The sequence below is a fragment of the Aulonocara stuartgranti genome (assembly GCF_965226115.1).
Source record: "Aulonocara stuartgranti genome assembly, chromosome: 7".
Classification (NCBI taxonomy): domain Eukaryota; kingdom Metazoa; phylum Chordata; class Actinopteri; order Cichliformes; family Cichlidae; genus Aulonocara; species Aulonocara stuartgranti.
Genome location: NC_138945.1, coordinates 57,563,619 through 57,591,572, shown reverse-complemented (window position 1 = coordinate 57,591,572; position 27,954 = coordinate 57,563,619). Strand labels below are relative to the sequence as shown.

The following is a 27,954-nucleotide window of genomic DNA, read 5'->3' as shown; positions in this document are numbered from 1 at the left end:
GGTCAAACATACACACATCTCCAAAATGCTGCACTGAAGTGAGGCACGCTGACGGACGCACACACCTGCAGCACGTCCCACCAGCATGGACTGCTCCAAACAGCTCTAGTTACATCATGTGCTTGTGTGTACAAGCATTTTTTTTTTTTTTTTAATTTCTCAAGAAGAGGAGGATCTCACCCATAAGATCGAGATTAGATCTTCATATTGACGATTTCAAATTTTGCATGTCAGTTATTGAAGTGAACAGCCCCTGGCACTTGGTACGGTAATAGTGAGGAACTCAGTTCTTACCCTCCATGATAGATATGTGCACAGCCCTCCGACGCGTGCGCGGTACGCTGCTGAGCCGCGGCCCGTGGGTGATGGATGGACAACTTCTGCTAGGCACGAGGCCAGCCCTGCAGAGACAAACACAGACAGGAATGCGTAAACATCTGAGCTGTGAGTGAAGGTACTGTGGCCAGTAGGCGCTGCTGATATAAAGACATCTACAGTAGCTTGGTTCCTAAGAAAATGGAGGAAATTAAAGAAAATTGTGATCAAACATTCTGACCTCTCCTGAGTTCATAACTCTACCTGTGTATTTCTGGAGGTTCGCGTTTGATTTTGGCACTCTGCTCCATCACCTCTTTTGCCACTCGCCCACTGTTATAAAGCACAGAGACGATGCTCAGGATGAGTTCCACATACACGCACGCTCACACGCACAAAACCATTCACCCACCACGGTCTCACCCAATGCTATGAAAGCTATAACTGCAGTGGATGAGTATAGTAGATGAGCATCATGATTGATTTTGTCCTGGTGAATTCAGCAGTTTGTAACTGAATTACACCCAGTAAGACAAATGCACACACAGACTTCTTGGCAAAAAATATAAAAACAATGATCATGGTTTGCCCTTTAAAAGTGAACTCCACATTTAACTGACTCGAGTGTTTTCGCCATCTTGTCACTGAGAAACTGAGGTCAATCTAAAAGTAGCCATGCTTTTAAGCATACACACTCCTTTGTTTTCTAAATGGGATTATAATTTACAAAATGAACATGATGTTGTATTAACCAAGACTTAAAACTGGTGATTAAGACAATAAATGCATTATGAAAATTTTTATAAAAAGGTCATAAATTAAGAAGCAGGCTTTTCTGTAAACTCAATACTTTTTGTTGTTTTTTTTGCAACTAGAGGAGTGTCATGCTTTCTGGTCATGAGAAAAAAATTGAAATGCCATTTTAAAGGCACTTCCTCATTGGCTTTCTTTTGCAGACCCAGAAGTTCTCTATGACTGCTTTGTCACATTCCTTCAGCTGTATTTATGCAGACAGGTTTAAGTTTATTTTCTTAGAGTTTAAGATTTTCTACTATGGCCAAAATGCTTCCTTATCGCTGGTGTAAGGAGCTTTACTAATAACTTTTCAAAAGAAGATTTAAACAGAACAATGTTTGCAAAAAGAGACAAATTTTAAATGTAATTTTTCATTACAAACTAAAGAGTCAGAAATCTTAAAATCGATATCTGAAAAACAGTATAAACAAAAATACAAGAATTATAATTAGATTAATGTAGACAGGAGTAATAAACTAGACTCTTTGGCCACTTAATTAGGTACACCTGTTCAACTGTTCAAACGCAAATATCTAAATTCACTGCATGTAGGCATGGTTAAGACTGAGCATAGGAATGGGAAAGAAAGGGGATTTAAGTGACTTTGAATGCTGTCGGTGCTAGACGGGCTGATCTACTGGGATTTTCCCACGCAACCATCTCTAGGGTTTACAGAGAATGGATTAAAAGAGAGAAAATACCCAGTGAGCATCAGTTCTCCAGTGAAAAAAAGTCCCGTTGATGTCAGAGGACAGTGGCCAGACTGCTTCGAGCCAATAGCAAGGCAACAGTAGCTCAGATAACCACTCGTTACAAGCAAAGTATAAAAAAAGAGCATCTCTGAATGCACATCACAATGTTGAAGCAGATGGGTACAGCAGCAGAAAAACCACACAGGCCACTCCTGTCAGCTAATAACAGGAAACCGAGGCTACAGTTTGGGCAGGCTCAGAACAGACGACTGGAAAAACATTGCCTGGTCTGATCAGTCTCAATGTCTCATGAGACATTTAGCAGGTAGATTCAAAATTTGGTGTAGACAACATGAAAATATTGATTCATCCTGCTGCGTACCAACGGCGACAGTGGTGTAATGTTGTGGGGGATATTCATTTTAAGCCCCGTGGTACTTATTAAGTATCATTTAAACCTTATTTCCAATGTTTCCAGCACCTTATTGAATCTGCCATGAAGATTTAAAACAGAAGCAAAAGGGAATCAAACCCGCTACTAGCACAGTGTACCTAATAAAGTGGCTGGCAAGTATCTAAATATTCCGTAATTTTTATGTCGTAATATAGATTTAAAACAGATCCAAAGAAAAAAGCGTGTCATGACATCAGTCCCCTTCATTTCCCCCTCTGTGTCCTCTGTCTTGGTAGGTGTCAGTCCTTTCCTCCAGGCAAAGGTACCCTGACTTTAAAGCACAGAAGGCCAGGAGGGCCAAGTCTTCTGGGAACACTTCTCTCCACTCCAGCTGGGGGTTTTCTGCAGTGTCCTCCCCTCCCTGTCATCAGTCATATTGCCTTGTCGTGTACTCTACCTGTAGCGGAAACGGCTGCCCTTGAAGAATAGGTTGCTGCTGGACACAGTGCGAACCTGACTTGACTTCTCAAGCCTGATGGAAAAAGGAAAAGAAGAGAAAAACAAAACAAAAAAGTAAAAGTAAAGCATTCAATCAAAGACAGCAAGAAGGAAAGCAATGACAATATCCCATATATTCTAGGGAGAATATGACCCTAATACGAACACACAGTTAAACCCCGAATGCCTGTGATCTTTTGTTTTCTGAATCTCAGAACAAACGAGAAACTAGGATCAAATATTCTTTTTATTAAATTATGCATCTCATCTCTTTGCACTTTGGGCAGTGCATCCTCAACACGGCTCCATACAGGACTCAATGTTTATATTGTCATACTAAGTGTTGCTTTCTAGGGATATTTTTGCTTCTATCGTGTGTCCTCTTTTGCTCCCACAGACTTCCAAGAACAGTAAGATTTTAATAAATGGAAGGCTGATAAGAGATTAACAGTCTGCCACTTCAGGGAGTCATTGAAAGGGTCACGCTGGGAGCCTCTGAGCTCACACACTGAGCTTTTGGGGGTTTTTTTTCTGTTAACCATGATTCCTGGGCTGCAGAGAACAGAGGAGACTCGCACAGTTACTCATGGCTAAGTCAGGGGATCCATATCTCAGAAGGAGCACGAAAGTGCTTGTGGTCTCGTGCCAGTGCACAGTCGTTCACTACAGGTCAGCAGCAGCTCACACCTCATTTTCTCGCTGAAAAACAACCAGGAAGGGACGTGCTCTGAGGATACTGAGGTACCATAATCCTACCCTGCCTGTCAGAGCAACTACATCATGATGAAAGGTTGAAAAGAACAATTAAATGACTTACTTATAGAAAGCTTGATTCTCCACTCCACACTTCCAAAGGTGCTTGCATGCCTCCGGTGTGGGTGCAAAGTATGTCAAGATGATCTTTTTGTCCTGCACGTTGAAAATAAGTGGGCGTGCAGGACAATATAACAAATTCTGATGGAAACTTTCTACAGACACACTGTCATCAAAACATGCTTTTTCCAACAATTCATGCTCTCACCTCCTTCTGATTTGCATATATGTGAAAAGTCTTGCCTTCAAACTTGAGTTTGGTCACCTCGTTCCTGTCCGAAAGACAATGCACACAAAGCCACAGCCTCTTTAAATATTCATTATAGTTCGCATAAACAGTCACAGATATGTTTTGGATGCCAAAATAAAAAAGTGTTAATATTCCCTGCAGACAGGGAATGGAGAGCAAGGGAAATCTGAGTGCTGCTGATGGCAAGCAAACAAAGCCATTAGCCTAAATGCTGCAAACATATTACATAATAAGTCTGGCTGCATAATCATGACGGTAACCTCTTGACTTAAAAGCATGCAGGTAAAAGTTTAACAGAAATGCACCATGCTGTGTAGACTTTCATTTAACCAATGAGGCATTTTCCTGAATTAAATTAAGCTCAAATCAGCTGCAAGTACAAGCTCCTAGTATCTTTTCTTGATCTAGTTTGCAGTTTAGCTGCTGTAATTAGCCATCTGTGTTCATGCGAGCCCCCGGCACGTGTCACAGGTAGAGGCAGATGGAGTCGCTCTGTTGACTGTGACTGTACATCCAGCTGCTGTGCACACGCTGTTTCATGTAGATTACTCTGCATAAAAAGCATGTATGTCAAATAAGATTAACTAAAGGCCCGCAGTAAAAATGCTTGTCTTCTCACAGATCTGCTGTGAGTTGAGTACTCGAGGAGTGCGCTGCGATTGGCTCACATGAGAAAATGTTTCACATTTGGCTCACCATTTGAGAAAATGAACTCTCTTGTTTCCCTGAAGCACCACAAAACCGAACGGCGTGAAGGCGAGAAAAGCAGGGTTCCCAGATACATCCTGAAGCACACAAAACAATTTCAAAATAAAACTTAATGAGATAAAACCGAAGAGGATTCCAAAGGAATATTTAACCATTCAAAATGGACAGAAAAGCATTTACAACATGTCTAAAGAGAGCAAAATAGTAATTTTAAAAAAATGCCACCCAACCTTGCATGGATGTGGATCAACACCATACGTCTCCAGCATCTGAGCTTTCTGTAGGAAATTTCGCTCTGATGTTTCAGGTTTCTGTCCACTAAGAGAGATTTTCTGTGTCAGTCCACCACAAACATTAAAAATTAAATATCGAGATGTCTAAATGTGAAAAGGCTTGGAAGAGAGGAACGAACAAATACATTTCCAATAATGAGATCTACTCGTTTAGTGAGACTAAAAGAGGTAAAGATGAATAAGCGCCCAAACAGATCAAATATGAACACAAGATCAATTGAAGCAAATAAACTATAGGATGACAAAAAACAAAAAGAAACACTTATTATTGATGTCAGCTTCTTTCTGGCTGTCACATTAACCTAAGTATTCAGGGCAGCTCTGTGCTTACATGGTATTAAGTAAAAGACACACCACTAGTGGGCAGCAGTGTCTCATATGGTTTGTCCTCCCACAGCATCTAAAGTAGGCTTTTGCAATTCTATCTCTACTGTGACTCAGATTATTTCTTTAAACTGATTTTTATTTTTTAATTTTTGTTTTACTTGCCCCCTATTTGTTCCAGACACCTTTAACTATTAAACAACCTCAAAATAATGCAAGATAACACGGTGGCTCATTCATTCATTTTTAAAAATGATGCAGATGAATGAATGAAATGCTTAATCAGCTCAGCAGCTGTCTCCAAAGTGTTTTTTCCTGTGCCTCTTCATGAACCCGCTCCATCAGATCACTTTCACTGCTACTTATCAGGTTAATGCTGTGGCTAGGACCCGTCGCTAATAATTGTTCAAATAAAGGGCAAGCTACAGTCTAAGTGCTTTTCTCCGCTATCTGCTCAAATAACAGATGATAATCTGTCTATCCAGCCCAGCGCAAACCATTGATACCTCATCAAGCCAGTCAATTACATAAATGTCAAAGCAAGTCTAGTGTTTCTTTTGGCTGAGCGATTGCAGGTCATATATTTTGGCTCTTACATCAGCTCCGTCTTGTGTATGTCTGCAATCCTTCGCTCCAACTTCTCAGAATGTTTAGGAAAGAACTGGAACTTGGAGCTATAACCTTCAGGATGCTTCCCAGGGTCGTAATCACCGATCTCAGCTGGAGGGGGAATAACAAAATAAAAAAGATTTACATTTTAAACATGTCCACAGACATTCATATCAGATAGACGTTAGATTTAAATGCCAGGGGAGTCGGGCTAAACATGGCCAGATTTGTTTGTGGTTCTTGCCGTTTTGTTCTCCCTTAGATGACCCTGACGTTGATTCCTCTCTGCAAAGAGGAGCTGACCAGGCAGCCTATGTTTAATTCATCAGGCCATCCTCCTCAGGAGGACCTGCCTCCCTGTGAAGCCAGCTGAGACTGTGTGTGTGGTTCAAAGATGACAAGATGCCAGATAACAGCTTCAAAGACTTTATAACAGAGTGCAATTTTCTTGTTCATTACCTCGCAACTGACGTAATTATCATACGGTACAGAACAAGCTTTCATTGTTTCTGAGTAGTTTGCTAAATCACATAGAGCGAAAAGTTCATTGCATCACGTTAGGGAACTCTCTGAGGAGTATTTTTCGTTCTTGTGAAAAAATCCTCAGAAAATCTATTTTGCTTGGCTGGTGGTGTTTATCAGGACGGTGCTCTATGAGGCACAGTAAAACAGAGGTTGAGAACACAGTGAGAAGCAGAGAGTGGTACAAGTAATTTCCATCTGTCACTTTTCATTACCTTGAAGGATGTAGGCAGCCAGCATAGCCGCATCCGAGGTTTTGCACAGGAGCCGACCGTGATAGAGGTCTCTCTTGAGTTGCAGGAAGACAAGATATCTACAAAGGACAAAAACCACGTCAGCTGCTCTCACTGATTATAAGAAAACTGGTCATAAATACAGCTGATTTTCTCAGTGAACATTAGCAGGTAAACGATGAAGCAAGCAGGCATGGCAAACCCGAGCAAAGGCTACATGTTGTGTTCGTGTTCCCCATGGGTGGTTTGAATATTTCTTTTTGATTTAGTTGAAATGAGGGTTTTGTTTTGGGTGAAATAATGGCAGAAAGACCCCGAGGGAGAAGCTGCTACTGATGCCGCTGTGCTTTTCTTAAAATCTCCTGCCTAGTTTCAGGCTCATCGAACCAATCAGCTCCTGAATCGCGAACCTTAATGATTTGCAGCAAAGATGATGATGAATAATAGTAGAGATGAATATTATTATTACTACCATTATCATTACTGTTGTTATAGTTAGAGGTGAAAAAACACTAAAAAACCCCCAAGACCTGCTTTCTTTTTAGTGTCTAGAACATTTCCACAATGTTTTTTTTTTTTTTTTAAATGGAGACATCCCATGTTATTCACATGGCAGCAGATTCACAGACCCTTTTAAAAATATGATGAGTAAACTGCACGCACAACAACATCCCCAGCTATTTGGTGCTGATGGCTGCTGATCTTTTGATTACACTTCAAAACATCTGCACACTGATATGAGCACTAATGAGCATAGCCAACTAATTCTTTTATACATAATAGCAGATTTTCACTCGTGATTATAAAGGGCTGAAAGAAGGATGTCAAGGATGTTACTGGGATAAAAAATATTGCCTATATTTAGTAAGTTAGAATCAAAGTAGAAGTGCAGACAGGTGAAGAGAGATGCTATAACCATAACCATACCAAACTGTGCTAAAAGAACAGTTCTGCATAATGGACATTGAAACGCCACTGCATTAGCTTATACATGGAATAGCCACAAGGACTCACATCTGCCATCAATAAACAAACCAAAAAGGAAACAGGAGGCAAATAAAACTGTAGGCTGATGTCAAACCAGTCTGTTATTACAAAATAAATTCAACCGACCATGTTGTTAATCTGGTACTCCCATTTTTGCTCTTTTTGCTGTTGTTTTTTTGTTTTATTGTAGGTGGTGAAAATCAACACCATGCTGCAATAAAGATAACCTGTAACTACAAATAACACTCACTGGACACTTCATAAGGTCCACTGTGGTATAGATTCAACAAAGTGCTGAAAACATTCCTCACACAGAGGTCCATACTGACGGGCTCATAAAGGGATGGCCATGGTCATCAACAATACTTGTGTAAGGTGTGACATTTACACAACGCTCAGTTGGCACTAAGGGGCCCATAATGTCCCAAAGTGTCCTCTTACACCATTACACCACAACCAAAAGCTTGAACCGGTGATGCAAGGCAGTATGGATCCATCCTTTCATGTTGTTTACACCAAGTTCTGATCTGGATGTTACAGCAGAAATCCAGACTAATCAGACCGAGCTGGTCAAGCTCAAAGCAATCTAGTCCAGTTTCACTGTGTGTAAGGCAGCGTTAGTCACTTAAAGCTGAAAACTCTAAAAACAATGAGCATCTGAAAAATGACAAGCTAATGTCAACATAATGTCAAACACTAAATGAGACGATCAATCGGAATGAGCTAAAACAAGATAGTCGATCCTCAAAGTCACTTAAATCACATTTTTTCCCAATTCTGACGCTTAGTTTGAACTTCAGCGGGTCGTCTTAACTGCTGAAATACACTGAGTTATTGAAATAGCTCCTTAACAAGCAGTTGAAAGGGTATACCTAATGAAGTGGCAGGTGAGTGTATTTTTATCTCTTATCAAAAAGCTGCCTATTTTGCCTTGAATTTAATTTGGTATTAACATAGTGTCCAAACAGTCCAATTTCAATGAGTGGGCGTACGCAGTGAATGAGCATGCAACTGATTATTTGTCTTGTCTGTGGTCTGCACCATGCTCTGCCCACTGCACTATAATAATAACCATGAACTCACTCCTTTCTCTCTAATTCATTTCCACTTTCAATTAGAAACCTTTGCCCCCATCTCATCTACTCATCTATTCTTTAGGTACAATAGAAAACATGAATGCATCTTATTACACAGCAGAGAGAGAGACGGAGCGGACCTCTCTCCTGTCAGTAATGAATACAAGTGCAAACTGACGCCGTGTGAACTCACAGCTGTTCGGTCCGAGTGAAAGTGTTACTTTCACCAATTTAAAGTGATACGTTATTAAGACAGGACTATATTTGAAGAGGATTATTACATGGAGAATGTGTGCGTTTGCACAAAAATCTTGCATGATGTTGCTTTTAATCTTCCAACCATTAACTTTCAGCACTGCCAGAGAAGGCTGTTACATTCCTCTGTAATGGTGTTCTGTGTAATATTCATCATAACGTTTTAGACGGTAAAGTGCTCAAGCATTTTAATTATGAAGGCACATGAATAATGTTTCAGAAAGAGGCATGTTTGCTCAGTCTAGAAGTTTCACAGCACAAATCTAATCCGAAGAAACAAAACAACGCCCCAGCACAGCTGCCATCTCTCTTCTTTCCCTCTTTAGCAAACTTTAGCTTTAGAAAAACAAGAAAACACAAACAGCCTTTATCAACTCATCTGAAGTGAAAGCCACCACAGTGGGTCATACCTAGTGATTTCCTCCTTGAGAGAAGCAGGATCAGGAGGGTAGAACTTAACTCTCAGACACATGGTGAACGGAGGCTGAGCTGGAGGAAACAAACAGGAAATATTTGAGACATGTGCGAGGATAACTTCAATAATTGCCAACAATCAGCAGAAACGTGAAATCTGACAAGTGCTTTTAGAAATGTCTTTGGTCAAATTAATTTATAGGTCTTTGTGTCTCTTGATCGATGCATACACTCTGTAACTCTGCTAAAAATAAAAAAATCAACCAACAATTTAATCAATTTAATGAGGCCAGGTACAATAAAAATATAACCTCTTCAACTATACAAGGCAGAAGACTTTTTGGGAGAAATATTCAGATCTACATGCAATATTGTACAAAAAATACTGTTAGAAAGTCCTCCTTTTAACGGTTTCCACGAGGAAACTTAGATTATAACAATTATAATCTATAATAATCTCTTTTTTTTTATCCAGATGAAAGTCTTACTGAGATAATAAAAACATTGTATAGAGTAACCTGAACAAGGAAGCAGCAAAGATTTAACTATTAGAAACATAACAATAGAAATACAACTGATACATCAGACCAAATGACTAAAATGTAAAGCACAGTTCTTCAGACTTGAACAAACTGTTTACATTCCCCCGATCAGACTGACAAATAACTATTGATCTTTTTTCATTGCATTAAATTACTTAAATTTAATAAACTAAGCAACTAGCTTTTTCTGTTGCTACATCAAATGTACATCATATTGCTACATAATGTATGCGATTTTAAAAGATTTCCCAACTTAATTTCTTAATAGCTTAATAGCTTTCTTGCTTAATAGCTTCTTTAATTATAAAGACACAAAAAGTAACTGAAGTACTTACATTTCATTTGCTTTGCAATTGACTTTGTGAACTCCAACCAATGCTGCATTTGACAGAAAAACAGACAGATACAAATGTCACAAACATCCCCTGAGAGTAATCCACACATCAGCTGTTACTGCTGACAGTTTTACGTGGGAAAACCTGCTAACACCATGTATAGTGTCAGAGCGGTACAGATTGATCAGTGCAATAAGCGAATGCTGCATTGAACCTAAAGAATTTCCAGAGGTTTCTTTAATGACATCATCAAATACTTCAGGTAAATAAAATAATTATGGAAAAGTAATAGATAATGTTTCCCATTCCCTTTAATATTAAATGTTTATTCTTTATTAAAGCATTCAAAGATATATATAACTCTGATTTACTCCATAGAATAATACTTCAATTAGTTTATTCAGTCATCTGACATAATAAATTAATGACCGCAAGTTAAGCAGTTTAAACAAAGTTTACAGTTTGTGCATAAAAATGTGGCTGAGCAGGCAGGAATAGCCAGAAACATTTTAAAGCTACACTCTTGTACTCAAAAGATGAAAAAATAAATTATACCTGTAAAAGAGAATTTTTGAAAAGCAACACAAATGACACAGTTTTATTTTATTATAATTAAAATTGATCCATAATGTGGTTTCAACAATAGAAATATATCTCATTTTAATACTTCATTTAAATACTAATAATCATAATAACATTTTTCAGCAGCTTTGGTAATATTTTATCTACCCAAAAAATCAGACTTTAATTTTGTTTTGTTTATTTGCATTTTTTAAATAATATGCCACATTGATGATCTTTTATTATTATTATTATTATTATTATTATTATTATTATTATCACGTTACATTATAAAATTTAATAAAATACACACATGACAATAATACTAATACCGGGCTCTGGTGGCTACACTTGTGTGTTTCTAGAGCGAGATTCAGATCCTGCATTTCACTGGAATCGTATTCTCTCTCCATCTTTCTCCGGTGTTGTCTTCTCGCCAACCCAACCCACCCACAGCAACAACCACCAAAATAGCCCTGAGTGACAGCATAGGAAATGCAGCATCAGCAGAAATTGGTTCTTGTCTGAAGAGCTACAACACGATCTGTGAACATGTTAATACTTCATGAATCCAGCAGTGCAACTATATGCCTCACAGCAGAAGCGCCTGTTGGGACGGCCTTCAGTCTGCAAGGTGGCGTGAGTAAGAGACACCGAAGAACACAACTTTTCACTCTGGACCACAATCTCGCTCTAAATCAAAAACATTCAAATTTTAAACTGCAGGCATGCACGTCGTTTTGACACAACGCAACACAGTAATGTGTGCAAAAAAGTCACTCTTAGTTCACATTCAACAGCTTCTGCTTTTAAAAGTTTGGAAGCCAGAGATAAAACAAGGCAGTTTAAAAACTTAGCACTCTAGTTTCAACTCAAAGACTATATACTCTTTCACCAGAAGTAGGAACTGCCTCTCTACTTTTAAGATTAGGCTTAAAACGTTCTGTGACAATGAAGGACTCGACGACCACAGTGTTGCAGTTTTTCAGCGTCTTTTATTTTCCAGTTTTTAAAGTTCCGTCTTTCCAGCTGCCCCATTTCTGTAGCACACACCGCTCACCCCTCCAGTCCCAGCAACATCCTTAACAGGGTAGACTTGATTAGGTGATGAGGTCAGGTGTGCGAGCCGGCCTCCCCTGACACCACACCCTAAACCCACTGCTCGACCCCTCCCCTGCAGCTGAGCCACAAACCACACCCTGCCACACTGACCTTTTCAATAAAGCATATGGTTAGAGCAGGATCAGGTGGCCCTGAATCCTCCCTTAGTTATGCTGCAATAGGCCTTGATTGCTGGGGGCTTCCCATGATGAACTGAGCGTTTCTTCTCCATTTACCTCTTTTCACCCACTTTGAGTTTATAAGCCACTTTGCATTTAATGATTAGTAATTCTTAATCTCTGGATCTCTTCCACAGACTGTTTTGTCTCCTGTTTCCCTTCTCTCATCTCCGATCACTTGCTGCAGATGCTCTCTCTCTGAACCTAAAGCTACTTCCTGTTAAAAGAGTGTTTTTCCGTCCCACTGTCGCTCACTATCACTAAGTTCTTGCACAGTTGTCTGAGTGTTGGGGTTTTCTGTCAAATTACAATATATATTCCCCTGAGGCTATATAAATAAGATTGAATAAAATTGAAAATTATCTAAAATACCAAAGGAGGAATTGTCTGAGGAGCTGAAAATTTCCTTTCTTATGAACAATTTCAATTTAACAATAACTAACGCAAACACGTTAATGTATATGTCATAACATATAAGAAGTACGGATGGATGTTAATACCATTTCACTGGCACTATTAAGGTCAGATCATCTTCCAATCCCCTTATTGTCCCCTGATCATTTTTTTTATGTGCACAAAAAGTAGGAATGCAAAAGTTTTCAACATCAATACAGCTTTCTTAGCAACAGACTAACGTGTGACTCAGATGAGGCGAGTTTCATGTCACACAAACATACTACCATTTATAGAAAACGTTTTAAATATTTGAGGTTTATGATTCCAGTAAATTAAATAATTTTTAACATCTCAACTTTAACTGGTTCTCTATTTCCCTCTCTAGTAAAACAATGGGCCCATTAGGCATTAGCTGAACTTTCTATCAAGACTCAAAGCTCGTGCAAAGACATGAGACTAATTAAAGATAATCTCATCTGACCTCCAGGAAGAAACAGATGCCTTTCACCTTAATGATATTGTGTATTTCAAGGATGAGCATTTCTTTCTCTCAGACTAGATTTTAATTTTGTGAAAAGTACCTCACTAAGAAAACCATAAATGAAATGCACATTAGTATAAACACAAAAAACCTCTTGCCACACTCACAGATGTAAACACTTACCCGCTGCTTGTCTGGATCCACATATCTGATGCCAAAATAGTCTTTTTCCAGTAAGTTGAGGTTATGGCAGATGAGGTCAAACAGATATTGTCCCTTTGCATCCCGCTGCAATAGAAGAGCAGAAAAACTGAAATTCAAAAGCAGCAAATCACATATTCGAGCACATGGCCCCAAAAAAATTCAGCCAAGAAAAGCTAAGCCTTTAAAATGAGAAATATTTCCTGCTAGAAGAATGCTTTGCTCACTCCAGCAGATATATCTTGGATTCATCTAATATTAATACGAAGCCAGAGCCATCTGAAGTGTCTGGAATAAACCCCATCACACAGCTTAAAAAGAGAAAGGATTAAAAGTGATGAGGTCTTTCTCGGGTTTGCTTATATTTCTGAGTCTCACAATGAAGCTTCCCTCAGAGCAATGGTTCTCAAACTGTGCAGCAGGGCCCACTGGTGGGGCATAGAGCCACTACAGGTGGGACGCTGAAGACCAGGGGGAAAATGTGGAGTGAACAGTGAATAAATATGATGATTGGGGGACTTTCTTTCTGAACACGCTGTTTGGAAAGAAGCAAAAGAACAAACTGAGAGTTTCTCAGTATAATTGTTTAGCACTGGAAGTGTTTTACACAACTGCAGACACCTGCAGATTTAATTTACCAATACATTAAAAGTGATTATTACAACTGTGTGCATCGCTACAGAAAGCCAGGCAGGGTAATAATTGAGTGCGTGGGTGACATACGGTACAATATCATGGCATATTTCGTGGGAAATACAGAAGAACTGAGCAGCTAAACTCAAATAACCTCAAATAGCAGAGCTGAAATTTTAAGCAGATTCAAAATCCTTAAATGGCAGGAGGTCAAGTACATTTAAAAAGTTTTAATTAAGCATGTGAAACTGAGCTGTCTACGACACTTCAGTGTCTCGGCTTCTGTGGTATTAACGCGTTACATCAGAGCATACGCCTAGTAAATGTGACGAGGTTAAAAGGTTGGTGATTAATCAATATCGGGAAGACAGCACCATTAATCCTAAGGCTACTCCAGTGCTGTCACTGCTCAACAACTACCACCCTGACTGGGAAACATGAGGCCAGGTACAAGATCACAGGGTTGACTTAATGTGGAACTTTTGCAAGCCTAAACCTCAAGTCCAGAAAGGTATAAAACAAACCAAGTCAGGCTTTCTTTGACTTAGCGATTCCACTACACCTAAACCTCTAGTTGGAGATAACGGGTATAATGATGGTGGTTATTTAATTTCTCTCTCCTTCAGGCTCTGTGCGCACTCATATATAAATGGGCATTTTACACATCATATCACTCTTTGATGTATGACCCCTTTGAGCTCCGCCTACTCCAATCAAAGAGCTTACCAGATGACGATGATAAAATCTAAATTTAAAAAAAAAAAAAATCTAAAGAACATATAATAATCCTGGAAATTAACGTTTCAGTGAATTATTTTACTGCTCAGTGCGCACACGGTGCTGCTGCTTAATGCTAAGGTGATGGTTGCACACTAGAGTTCTTAACTTTTAAATTGGATACATTTAAACTCTGCTGTACCACAGCCTCATAAAGCAGATGTGGAAGTAGCTTTAGGTTGTCTGCAGATCAAAGCGAAATTTCATTGATTGAACGGGTATTCTTGGTGTGTGTTCTGTGTTCTTGTAGCTGTAGTTCCAGCAGTATAAAACATATTCCAGCACAGAATCTTTAAAACATGCTGTAAACACAGCAATCGTGGCTCAAGAGTTGGGTGTTCGTCTTGTAATCGGAAGGTTGCCGGTTCGAGCCCCGGCTCCGACAGTCTCGGTCGTTGTGTCCTTGGGCAAGACACTTCACCTGTTGTCTACTGGTGGTGGTCGCCTCTGTCAGTGCGCCCCAGGGTGGCTGTGGCTACACTGTAGCTTGCCATCACCAGTGTGTGAATGTGTGTGTGAATGGGTGGATGATTGTGTATAGTGTAAAGCGCTTTGGGGTCCTTAGGACCAAGTAAAGCGCTATACAAATACAGACCATTTACCATAAATAAAGGAATCGGTGAAACTGTGGAACTTAGAGAGCAAAAAAGAGAAAAAAGAGAGCAACTCTTGTGACACACAAAACTCAGCTTGACATTTCTTATCTTCATCTTATTTTGGTTCTTTAGACCAGCGGTCCCCAACCCACGGGCCTCGGACCAGTACCGGTCCGTGAGTCGTTTGGTACCAGGCCGCAAGAGTTGAGGCTCAGGTGTGAAATATGGTTTTCAGGGTTTTTATCGGTTTTCAGTTATTTTGTTATCGTTTTTATTGTTAACTCTGTTTTCCTGGGTCTTTTCACGTGTGTTATGAATAAATCTTCTTTTTTTCGGTACCGGTACTAGTTTTATTTTGTTGTATTTATCCGCGACACCTTAAAGGCCGGTCCGTGAAACTATTGTCGGGCATAAACCGGTCCGTGGCGCAAAAAAGGTTGGGGACCGCTGCTTTAGACCATAACTTCACTGCTTTAGTTGCATTACAAATTACACATCATATTGTACAGTGTCTACGTGCAGAGCGTAATGCTTTTCAGCTAATAAATCCTATGGACACTGTTCACAAAACCCAAAATAATAAGAAAAAAATGAGAGACAAGCTGGTGAAAAGCTCTTCTTCTGCAGAGAAAAAAAAAAGCTGTTCCCTAGCAAATCTTACATTTCCACTATTTATTTATTTATTTTTACAACAAATGTAGGTCAGATAAAAGAAGCCCACTGGTAGATCACAATGTTCGTCTGCAAGCTTTTAGTATCTTATTGCTAATATTTACTGCCATTCAGTGGAACTACAACACAGTTGTGTGTTGATGAAAGCTTTTAGAAGCAAAAAGGCCAGATATTTTCCCCGAGTGCTGTTTCAAAGCCAAACGGGCCTACTAGGACGGTAAATATTGGTATTTTCATATCCATCGGGGCTGGAAATATCAAGGCAAATTAATTCTAATTCCGCTGCGTTTCTGGTGTTTCAACTTTAGATTGTTAGTCGCAATTACAGATTTGAATTCATTATGAACTAGTTTATAACTAGTTTGATGGATTTGTTTGTTTGTTTGTTTTTTGGGGGGGGGGGCAGCCTCTAAAAGAAAGCAATCAAATCTAAAAAAAAAAAAAAAAAAACACCCAGCTCGTGTCTGTGCCTGAATCTAATTGACTGAAGTCTTCCTAGTATTCAAGTCTCAGTGCTCACAGTGACTAATGAGGGGGTCAGCTGAGGTGAAGGTTGAGCACCCACAGTCAGCCGTCTGTCTTATTCCTCCTCCTCCTTTGCCCCGTGAAGGCAAGTAGAAGCGTTCCTGGCAGCACACCCCTGCATGTCATTACTCCGGCTGCAGATAACAGGCACTTCATTAGGAAAAGGCTTGTCAATGCCGAGCTTGTCGCTTACCCACCATGACTGTGTGCCAAATGCCCACTGGAGTTCTGCGACTGAGGGTAGCTGACCTTTATGCAGCGAGACTGGGGGGTTGCACGGGTGCTCGCCACTGTCACTTCAAGATTATTACTTTGTTGTATTATCACTAACCGATCTGACGTGCCTGTTTGAAAAATGGAACAGCAGGAACCCCTCAGTCTGCCTGGACACTATCACACATTGGCTGACAAATTAATGGAAAAACCAATAATAACATGCCTTAGGAAGAAATTTTTAAGTGTGCTGTGAAACTGATTCTCCAAGAGTCTGGATCTCTCCTGGAGGGATTAATACCATTCTCCCAAAATATATTCACTCATTTGACGTTTTAATGGCGCCACAATCTCCCCTATATGTTGACCCAATCAGTGACCACTGTGGCTGTGACCTCTGATCACTTAGAATAACTTTATATTGATTTGCAGTGGCCCTGGAGCCAATCCATGCCACCAAAAATGCGTTTGGGGTTAGGGATAAACACGGTTTCCCAAGAGTTCAAAATTCAGAGTTTCAGTCCTTAAACAGACACACAAGTAAAGCAACAATGATCTAAATGACTAAAGCGTTTAGGCACCATTCCAAATCTTGGTTTTATTACTGGATCCTAGAGCCAAGCTCAAGGAAACCACAGACAGCAAGAACCCAAACACATTAAAAAAAAGCTTCTTTAACAGAAGAGTCAGACAGGACATCTGTTCTTTTGTTACATGGAAAGAGCAAGTTTGTTTAGTATTCAGCAGCAATCTCATGCATCTCTCTTGCTCCCTGGTGCCCTCTACACAGCACAGCTGCATTATCCTCCCACCACTCGCTCTAATTACAAGATAGAGGTGATTGCAAGAGAGAAAGAATGTCCTGAAATTTCTAATTAATTCTAATGAACCACTTCCTCGCTTTGACTGCAATTTTAATATAGCATTACAAGAGCCACAGCAGACTTACAAAAGGTTTTATTGATATAAACCTGTGGCAGAAAGAGTTTCAACACAGCCAGGGAAGCAGGTGTGACCCTGAGATCTCTGACGCCTGATCGTGTCGTGCCGCCCAGTTTGAAACTCTGAAAACAAAACAAAAAAAAATCTAGAAATAATCAGAGGAGTAAGAACACGTCATTTTGAAAATTTGTTTAGTAGGAAAAATCGCATGTGGCCAAATGTGTGATACATATATTTAAAAATATTTTAAAAATTCACAATTCATTGCTTCAGCCTTACTGGTGAATTTGCATAAAGATGCTGTTTCTTGAGGGTGAGGCAAAAAGTAGAGCTCAGCTTTAGCTTAACAGCCTCAGTCTTCTTTTGAAAATGCTGAATTTATCGATAATAAGACGTGGTTTAGGGAGCTGCTCGCTCTGGTTGCTTACTTAATGAATTTTTAAGGCCTTTGTCAGGCATTTTTAATATTCTAGCTTTTGGACAACTTTCAAAATGAACGCTGTTAAACAACTTTAAAATTTCAAGGTTGGTACTAGTCTGGATGCATGTCAGGTTAATCTGTGATTCTAAACTGGCCACTGGTGTGAATGTGAGAATTTGAGCTTTGTTAGCTCTCTGGTAGACCGATAACCTGTCGAGGGTACTCTGCTTATTGCCTGATGAGAGGTGGGATAGGCTCCTAAATTTTAAAAGCAGTTAGGAAAGTGAATGGATAAAAGTTACCTCTCTTTGACTGTGTCCTGATCTCTCGCAGGCTTTCTAACCAATCTGATGGTCTGTTCTAATTAATACAATCTTTCTCACGTCTTTAACTGAAAACAGCACAGTGGTTCTCCAAGATCCTAAAGATCTCCCTGTGTACAATGAGCACTTCCTCTTCAGATTAATCATTAAAACGGTCTCCATGTCACCAGATAAGCACTGACCATCAATAAAAGATTATATCACTTTATAGTGAGAGGAGTGGAAACACAAAAAAAGCCATTTAGTGTGTGTGTGTGTGTGTGTGTGTGTGTGTGTGTGCATTTGAGAAGTGTAACCTTAAAGATACTTTTTGGCGTGAGGTGATTTCTTTGGTTTCATAGGCAGATTGCTTTCTTTCGTCCCAGCAGATTGAGGTATTGCACTGGTTAATGTTTCAGACAGATTCAGACTCCTGCTGTAGTTCAAGTCATGACCCCGCCGCTTCAGCTGGGAAAGGAGTGCACAAAGGGCAACCCACAACCGCTAACAGTTAGTAAGAAGCAAATCCTTACAGCACGTTTGAAATCAAGTCTGCTTCTAGCAGGTCTTTGCTTCAAGGAGCAGCAGATTATTTGTTGGGTGTAGGTCATTTCTGATTATTTTACACTGTTTTAAACTTCAGTTGCAGAAAATAAAGAGAAGTATCCAAGGATGATTTTAGAAATAAAGCTTTATCATTCAAAAGAGTTATTAATTAGTAGTTTGAAGCTGAATAGGACAGGAAAAGTGCTCGTTCTCTATAAATCTACTGAGTGCAAAAAAAGAAATGGCAAGAGTTCAATTTGGACCTCACAAAGCCAGTGAGTGACATTGAGTGATAATGGGAATAGATTAGGTCCCAAAATTTGGGAACATGTGGAGATTTGTTCATAGTTCTTCCTATGAGTAAGTGATTAAAAATACAACCAGTGTGAATTGAAACAATCAGACTTCTTCCCCAGCAATAATTTAATATACAATATCAAGAAATCAGTGCTCTATTGTAAAAATCATACAAAAGACTAATTACAAGCCTAGAAAAAGTGAAAATTCACTGACAGCTGAGGTCAAAAAACTAAAAAGACTCTTTGAGATGAACGAGTGTTTAAAGAACATCTCTAAAAACTTGCTCTGTTGACATACAGCAAGTAAACATACAGATTCTTTTCTTACTAGCGGGTCTGCATTAGCTTTGAAGCAGTTTAGCAACACACACTAATATAATGCAACACAGCATTACAGTAATGAGTCTTTGTACAAAACCCAGGAAACAGTTTGCAGTAAAGTCTCACTAGCAGAAAAGTGGGCCATCAAAACATGATGGGAATGTGCAAGGATTTGCCCCAGAAATGGGAGGAATCAGGAGAATAAGCAAAGCAAAAGGGAGCTACGGATAGAGAGATACGGACAATTGCTTTTAAAGCTCTCTCAGCAGCTGAATGGGTGACAGTTGAGTTCGCATTTGAAAGCGGATCTCATAAGAGAGAATGTTGTATTTAGCACAATGCTGAAGACTGCACCCAAATTATTCACAATTGACCCTGAATAGGTGACCCTGGATGAAGCTGTTCTCCTCCTAATGTTCTGACTTACACTGCTGCACTTTCACACAAAAGAAAAGAAAAGATGAAGTGCTTTATACGTCTGCAAAATGCAACCTATCTGGCATTCTGCTTACTATTTAGGTCAACAACAACAGCCTGGGAGACTGTATTTCTTAAGTTACATCATCCAATTTGTGATAAAAGGAACCACTGTAAAGCTTTGGGATATTAAGTATTTATAAAAGGAAAAAAGGAATCACAGTGTAAGTAAAATTATAATGAAGTCAAGTAAGAAAAACTGCAAACGACAAGCTCAACAGGGTAATTTATTAGCCACAGCAGCAGTAAATCAGGTGTTTATTTATTTGTGAAATTTTCTTCTAGTTAATCATTGGTGAGTTACCACTAACACTAACACACAGCCAGATTTTTAAGTATTCCATCATTAACCAAAAGTGTTGACCTGGCCACAAAAACATTTTCTATGAAATATTCCCACTATGAGGTGCACTTTGGTACAAAAACATCTATTACAATGCATTAATACTGGACTTACTGGGTTTGCTAAATATAAGGCAGCTTGATGTACAATATCTATAATGCCTTCTTTTATATGTAAAAATATTACATGATATTTAAATGCACAAATTTTAAAATTTCACAAAAACTAAATTATTAATGTAACAAATGCTCTGCGAAAATCAAAATTTGCATTAGACCATCAGGAGTGTTTATTATAAATTTAAGCGTGCATTTATTTTTTTAAGTCAAGAAATCAACATAATGAAGAATAAAATCATCAAAGCTGTCAATCAAATTACACTTAATGAAGGCTATTCCATGTAGAAACTCACTAACAGAGATTTTCTTGGATTGGAGAAGTGGGAAAAATGTAATTATAGACAAAGTTTGAGACTTGTGAACAATAGGGAAGCCTTAGATAGCCATTAGGGTGTCAAATGCAAATGCATGTAGCGTGAAAATGCTCCTGGCAGAACACCACAGGCTGGTTTGGTTGGCTGCTCACATACATTCATGTATTGCTCATACATTATACTTTAAAATGTAGCAATTTCTAAAGCATTTACTTTTTTACCACTTTAATCGCTTATTTTTATTCATTTACTGCGTTAAGGTGAAAAAAATATAAAGTATAAGGACATATATTGTAACTTTGTGACACTTCAGCCAGTTCTGGTTTCATTCTTTACCAGAGTTTTTCTTTCTATACCGTACAAACACAAGGGTTTGGATGGAGACTGTTTAAGGAGATCGCAAAGAGTCTTCGGTTATGTCCTTACTTTAAAGTGAACATCATCCATAACAATACTGTATGATTAATGATTAGTTATACAAACATGCTTTCTGGGTGACAAAAACGATGCACCCTAGACCTGAAGTGTCTCTAGAAGTATATTTGATGGAGATTTGTTTGTAGCATGTGCCTAAATGTGCCTGCGGGGACAAGGAAATGAATATGTTTCTGAGTCATTAGTCCTTCAGCCCACCAGTGATGGATTTCATTGCCAGCTCTGCTCTAATGGCCTTTCTGTCACATTTCTCAGCTGTACATACAAGTGAATATTGCAGATACCAGGTTTTACTTCGTACAGCTACTTTAGACCACTGTGCAGGGAAGGTTTTAAAGAATACAATGCAAGAAAACAAAGCAAAAAATGTTGTCTTTATTTGAAACCAAACATTTTATTTTCTTTCGTACATCCCCTGGTTACTACAACATTCGTGTTATCTTGGAGTTGTTCCCCCACTGCGTAACATTTACTAAAAAGTGTGACAAATACCCCCAAAACTGAATGAGCAGCACAATTGGTGTCATGCTTGGGATTAGCATAATGAAAACAATGCCCGTTTTATTTATTTTGATTTTTTTTTTTGGCATTTGCACAGCTCTGGTGGTGATGTGCCAGTGCAGTCTCCCCCACTGTAGAGAGAGCCTGTCGAGCAATGACTCAGTGTGGCAAATTCAGACTACATCAACCCCGCGGCCCTGACATTTATTCCCATGCAATGTTAACCTCTAAAGGAAACAACTGGGCAGTCTTATAGCATGCAGCGTTATCACAACTACATGTAGGTCTGGCTCACAGGATGACACATTTTACCGGACGTGCCCATTTGGGCCGCTGGCGAAGACTCATTCACACATTGACTGACATCTGTCGTTACACTGGGTGTGTAGCCATAAGTACTGCTCTATAGATTTCTTGAAAAAGGGCAGCTGTTTAGTGCCTGTCAGCCTTTTAATCCATAGATGGCATCTAGGAACACTGGGCTTTAAAAGAACGTACCCCAGAGCGTGTCAGAAGTGTTAAAAGCTGCACTGCACGGTTTACTACCTGTCACTGTTCCCAGGCTTCTTCTACAGTGTGCCTCAGCACCAGACTCAGCCGTGGGCTTTTTCTAAACAATAAGGCAGCTAGATCATTTCTCCATTATCCTTCTCTTTGCCAGCACTAACCCCCTATCAGGCAAAGGCAGCCGGAGCCTTTCAGGCCGTCTTCACCAATGACTCTTTCAAGCCTGCCATCTCTAAAAATATGCGAATGCCCCCTTAAGGCCTGTTATTTCATGACCATGCACCTTCTTTTTGGTGTGATTATCAGCAGCACATGCTAATAATATTTACCCCTTTTCTTTGGCAGTGCACACATTTTATAGATTTCATGACTCTCTCTCCCTTTTTCTCTATTTCAAGAGCTGTCTTGCAAAACTGCTTCTCTGCTCCTACTAAAACAATCTGCTGACACAAACAAAACAGCTGCTGAAAGCATTTGTATCTACTGTGATAACACCGCTACTGTCAGATCCTTAATGAAAAGCAAGACCACACAAGACAGAGAGCATGAAGAAAATAGGGACTTCTGGGTTCACTCAGATGCCATATCTTTTTACTGTCAAACTGCAATTTCCCTTCTGAATTCTTGGTCTTTTTCTGTTACCACCGCAGAGGGATATTTCCCAGCCGCCTCTTCTATTTTTGTCAAGTGGGCTGATTGAATCTGAAGGCACAGGAGAAAACATCAAAAGGGAACGGCCCGTTTGCACATGTGCATTTGACTGAATGCACCAGAATTACCATCGAATGGTGAAAATATCGGAGATTCTATAAAAGATAAAACAAAGAAGCTCGTGTATCATTTAAGTGGACTGTTTTATGTCAGCAGACTTGTGTTATATCTACCAGGATTTCTGGAGTTTAGCATAATTAGGTGCTAGGAAACAAATTGAAAATAATCTTTTGAACCACAAAGTGACCACATCACTAATAATGACAAATTAGTATCATTTTTATTTTTTTGATCATGGAAGCATGAATTATATTTTCAAAGTCTATGGGAGAAAGATAGGATTTTAATTTGGCAATTTTTTTTTACTTTGAGGTGGAGGTCACTGATATTCAAACTCATCCTAGATTTTTAATAGCAGCACCTATTGTATGAATCCTAATGTATGAAAATCACTGAATTCAACCACCCATCTACCTAGTAGGGTGATGACAACACCCCATCATCCTTTTATGCTTGAGGGGTAAAAATTGGTCTTAACAACTGTGGTCACTTGCTTCTCTAATTTAAAAGGACTTTCTAAAAACAATCCAAGATAATAAGTAAATAGATAAATAACAAGTAATAAGAAAAATAATAAGTAAGAGGGCCAAGGGTATCAGTTAACCCATTTAGACAGGTTTGATTTCCAGAGACAATATTTTCAGTCTTGTTTTTACTAAGGGTAAGAAAATTGTGTGTTAACCAATCTTATTTAGTTAAACAGTCAAACACAGGCTGCAGTTTGATTCAAGCATCCAAATAGGAATGTATTTAATGGGAAAGAAAGTAAATTTGAATGTCATCAACATAACATGAACGGGAATATTGTACTTCATGGAAATCAATAAGGAAACATAAATTAAAAAAAAAAAAACACACAATAACCCAAGATGGAGCCTTGAGGTACAGCACACCAAATAGGGGCTAAGGAGCTGTGCCTTTAAGACCAACAACAAGTTGGTTCAAGTTCAAGTCTTGAATGCTGCACCCACCTGTGTCAAAGACTTCATAAAAAAACTAAAAGAACTGAAGAGAACTACAACAGCACAACTGTCAAAAGTATTGTCTCAGTGACATAATGGGATTTAAACTAGAGTGTAATACTTCACAAACACCATGAGTATCTAAAAAAGTGGTTTAGATATAGAAAAAACATTTGGTCAACATACATACAGTTATTATTTGTTTAATATCACATGCGGATTGTGAACTCTTAGACACAGAAGTTTACAAAAAAAAAAAAATCCAGAGCTATCACTTTGTGTTGTTTGGATACCTGTGAAGATAGATTCACAGTCAGCTGGACTGCAGTAGCACACAAGCCCCAGGGCCCCATCAATAGAGATTTTAGTTCCCAGGATTCACTCCTCTTCCTGTGCCACATCTAGTTAGTCTTATGTGACGCTACCTTGTCCAAAGCATTCATGTTGTCATAAAGCCAACCACCAGAAAGGTGATGACAGGTGGGGTGTTAAGCAGTAAGCATGAAAAAAGAATGGAGTTAGGATGGAGTTGTGTTTCACAGCAGGTGTAGTAAAACAAATAAGAATTAAATTATAATTGAAGAAGTTCTAGATAGGAAGCTTTGCAATATAACATTTTCCTGTCTTCTAATGTAGCTGGTTACCATTGTTTTCTCAGGAGGAAACCAACAAAGGCACACAAATACAGACTCATTGTCTCTGGCATAACTGCTAATCACAAAGACAATGACAACAGTCACTGAGTGACTAATTTATCACATACAAAATAGTCCATGAAACTTAATTAATACAACTCTCTTATATATTTACTTCCACAAACAACTTATCCAGTGTCCTTACATTCCAAAAAGCACACTGATAACACACCAGCTTACTGACAGAGGTCTTTAAAAAAAACATCTAAAAGTGTTTTTGTGATATCATTCCCCTGCTTCCTCAAATACAAAGAGGCATCCTAATTGCAAGCAAACTGCACATCTTCCACCAAAAAAAACAACAGCACAGTGATAGGATTGTTTCTGTAAAGTCAAAAGGCAAAACATCAAAGTCAGTATAAAGAGGGAGACGCTTGACAGTGAAGTCAAGCTTTTCTCTGGTGAGTAGGCGGAAGCTTCATTTTTCTGGCTCTGCTCATAAAGTCACATCCAGATGGATGATAATACGTGCTCGAGAGTCACACTTGTTTTTTTAAGAGATGGTGGGAAGTTGCTGTCAATCAACAAAAACAACTTTTCAGACCAAATAAAATTCTCTCTTTTAGTATTTTTAACACTCCACTACATGGGTAATTATATTATATTAATATTGGTAAGATATAAGTCATTTTACATGTCCAAGTAGACATATAAAAGCATACAGTTAAGTTGCTGGAAAGCAAAGAAAGAAAACACAATTTAACAAAACTCATCTAATTAAATAGATTGCATGTGAAGTCAAAGTACTTATGACTTGTCTATCAAGTCAACAATCATACAGTGTCCTTGGTTTTTCAGTCAGATCTACTGGTCACTACCTCACTGGTCATGTACACTTTTAAAACACCAAGACAGTGATGGCAGAAATTTTCACAACAGATCTTATATAACCAATGGGCTACATCACAGTGGACGTCCATTTAATATACTATCTGTTGCACGGCCATCTTAATTCTTCAAGACATGCTGAACTCACTTAGGCAAGCCTGAAGGACATTCAAAGCTCTTCTTTGGATGTTGGCCTCCTTTCATTCTGTTCTCTGTCAAGATGATCCCACACTGCTACAATAATGAGGTCCAGGCTCTAGGGAGGCCAATCTACTCTGTATGCATTTACTGCTTTGGGAATGTGTTGCTAAAAAAAAAAAAAAAAAAAAAAGCCACTGTCAGTCATACTATTTCAAGATGGTACTGTGTGGTGGATCAAAAGCTGACACCTTAAGCTTCAGTGGACAGTAAACAGATCAACTGAAGGGCCTGATGCATCTCTCAGGTTCTGTGTGGGGTCTTTTCTGGATGTTTTTCCTATTTCTTTAGGATATGACTTTCAGATATTGCTCATCTGCTATAGATTGTTTTTTAGGCCTGGCACCTTTTCTTTTCCCTCCAGCTGTTCAATTTCCTTACATTCTTTTAAGGGCATATTGCAAAAATACTATTGTATGACACTTTCCTCTTGTCCATCACTTGTCTATTTTTTTTTTTTTTTAAGGACACTGCACACCATGCCAAAATACACCAAGCATTTTGGGGAAATAACTTGCTGGTGCAAAAACAGTAACAGCTACTTTGCTAGTAACAAAGTAACATATAAAGGCTAAGGACACCATTTAAAATAAGTTCTTTGCTAAGCTGTTTGTTATATATAGACAACACTGGTTCATCCTTTGATTTTGGTGCCTCTTCAAGCTTAAATAAGTCATAGGTCAGTATTAAGTGGCTTACCAAACAAAAATGCCTCCTGTGAAAATGATCAGGACTGGACTGAAAATGAGTGAAAAAGCAGCCAATGTCAAAAGAAAAACTCTCAAGACCACTTGAGAGTTACAAGAAACTCTGGCTCCAGAACAGGAACAGAGAGAAAGACAACACTACAATACAGTAAACGTATGCAAATTTAGATAGCTCTTAATAATATAACACAATCTGGATGAGAAGCAGTGCTTCTTTGTAAAAGGCATTTAACAACACAATTGTAGTAACACCTGGATTTCCCTTAAATCGCCCTTCAATCACAGCCTGTTGAGCTTGGTGAATTAGACTTCCACTGCTAGGCTATATAGCAGCTACTAGAGTTATTTGCCTAATTTGCAGACTTACAGGAACGTGCACAGATCTGAATACCCAGATATCTATGTGTGTAAGAGCAGTCCTCAACCACACTAGCACAGAAGCTGGCTGACTGGAGAAAAGATGCTAAGGAATTACCACCCTTGAGCTATTTAAAATGTCTCGTGCTTAATAGAGTGACCCTCTGTGATACCACTTCACCCTCACCATTGTCTCTAGAGCCCAAGGAAATATCACTTTACAGTGGTGAATCCAGCCATAAAAATGCAGAGAGCTGTTTGGCCCCGGAGACCGGCTGCCTGAGCACAGAGGCGTGAAAGACCCACCACTGCCTCAGTGTGTCAACGCTCTAATGGAGTCCCAAGGGAGGCGCAATCTTTTCAATAAATGATTCAGAGAAACAGTTTTTGTTGAATGCTGCTCTGTGTAGTTTGACAAGTTTAAATGATGCCAAAGGTGGGTCATCAAACTTCCCGTCGATACCTTGTAGTGAAGACTGATTCAAACAGTTCAGAAAAGAAATTACAGAGACAGCTTTTGTAATTGGGATTTAATGATTTTTTTAATGCGCAGATTTTGCAGAGCACCTGACACGTAAAAACTCACTAGTTGTAGATTCTCAAGTTTAAACCTCCAACAAACTAAATGTTGGAACGTTTGAAGCATTTCTACAAAAAACAAGCACAATAGCTTTCCATTTTCAGACCAAATTATCAATCGATGTAATGAAGAAATAAAGAATAAGCATACATGCTCTCAGAGTAGTTTATAGGCTATCCCTGAAATCTTACACTAAATATCACAGGCTCTCATTAAAGTTAAGTAATGTTAGGCTCCACCATAATATAGAAAATTAGGAAATCATCTTTTGGTCATACACAGCTTGCTCACCCTCTGGGAAACAAAAGGGCCGTTTCAATGCCAATGAACTCTCTGGGGTGTCATAAAACTGACCTGTCATTGAAAATGCCAAAAGGACATGTAGCAAATCTTTCCCCTGTAGGAAACACAGCCACAAGGCTTCATCGATCCCATTGTGATGACAATTTTATGACATTACACAGTTGATATACTTATAAAGTGTCCTGCAAAAACAACAGGTACACTGAAGATAAAGGTGAATGAGACATTTCATAAGATTTACCCGCAATAGTCCCACTATACTACACTATTTGCTTTTATGTCATCTGTTCTTCCCTATCAGCTGTTATGGTTATTTTCATGGTGGACTTTACGAACTTCAAACTCATTAAATTTACTTACTGAGTTTGTATGAGAGCCCAGCACGTCTCTACTTACTTTTACCACAGATTAAGAACAATCTCTTTTAGACTGTGACGTTGGTCGACTATGTAGTGTGACAGCCATGAAGCTTGCAGCCCCGCTGTTCTGTACTTGGCAACTAAAGAGCCAACTTAAAGAGGTGCTTTTGAGTGTTAGGCCCAGGATTTATAGTGACAGTCTATTTGAGAGATTTCCTGTGGTGTCATTTATAGAGCTTCAAGGAGGAGTCTCCCAAACTGGACACACTGGACAAAT

General features: G+C 39.0%; 1 protein-coding gene across 5 annotated transcripts in view; it reads right to left on the bottom strand.

Annotated features, from left to right (window-relative positions):
• frmd5a (FERM domain containing 5a) overlaps positions 1 to 27,954 on the bottom strand; it is a 71,203-nt gene that overhangs the window by 10,202 nt on the left and 33,047 nt on the right. For 4 of the 5 annotated variants that reach the window (XM_082541799.1, XM_082541795.1, XM_082541796.1 and 1 more), the window contains 12 exons: positions 12,957 to 13,061; positions 10,056 to 10,098; positions 9,175 to 9,253; positions 6,429 to 6,526; positions 5,679 to 5,802; positions 4,696 to 4,783; positions 4,454 to 4,542; positions 3,716 to 3,779; positions 3,512 to 3,603; positions 2,654 to 2,728; positions 580 to 648; positions 295 to 401 (listed from right to left, as the gene is read on the bottom strand). In XM_082541799.1, coding sequence (XP_082397925.1) covers positions 295 to 401; positions 580 to 648; positions 2,654 to 2,728; positions 3,512 to 3,603; positions 3,716 to 3,779; positions 4,454 to 4,542; positions 4,696 to 4,783; positions 5,679 to 5,802; positions 6,429 to 6,526; positions 9,175 to 9,253; positions 10,056 to 10,098; positions 12,957 to 13,061 — 1,033 coding nt within the window. The remainder of the gene's footprint in view (positions 1 to 294; positions 402 to 579; positions 649 to 2,653; positions 2,729 to 3,511; positions 3,604 to 3,715; positions 3,780 to 4,453; positions 4,543 to 4,695; positions 4,784 to 5,678; positions 5,803 to 6,428; positions 6,527 to 9,174; positions 9,254 to 10,055; positions 10,099 to 12,956; positions 13,062 to 27,954) is intronic. The other variant, XM_082541798.1, reaches the window with a different exon arrangement.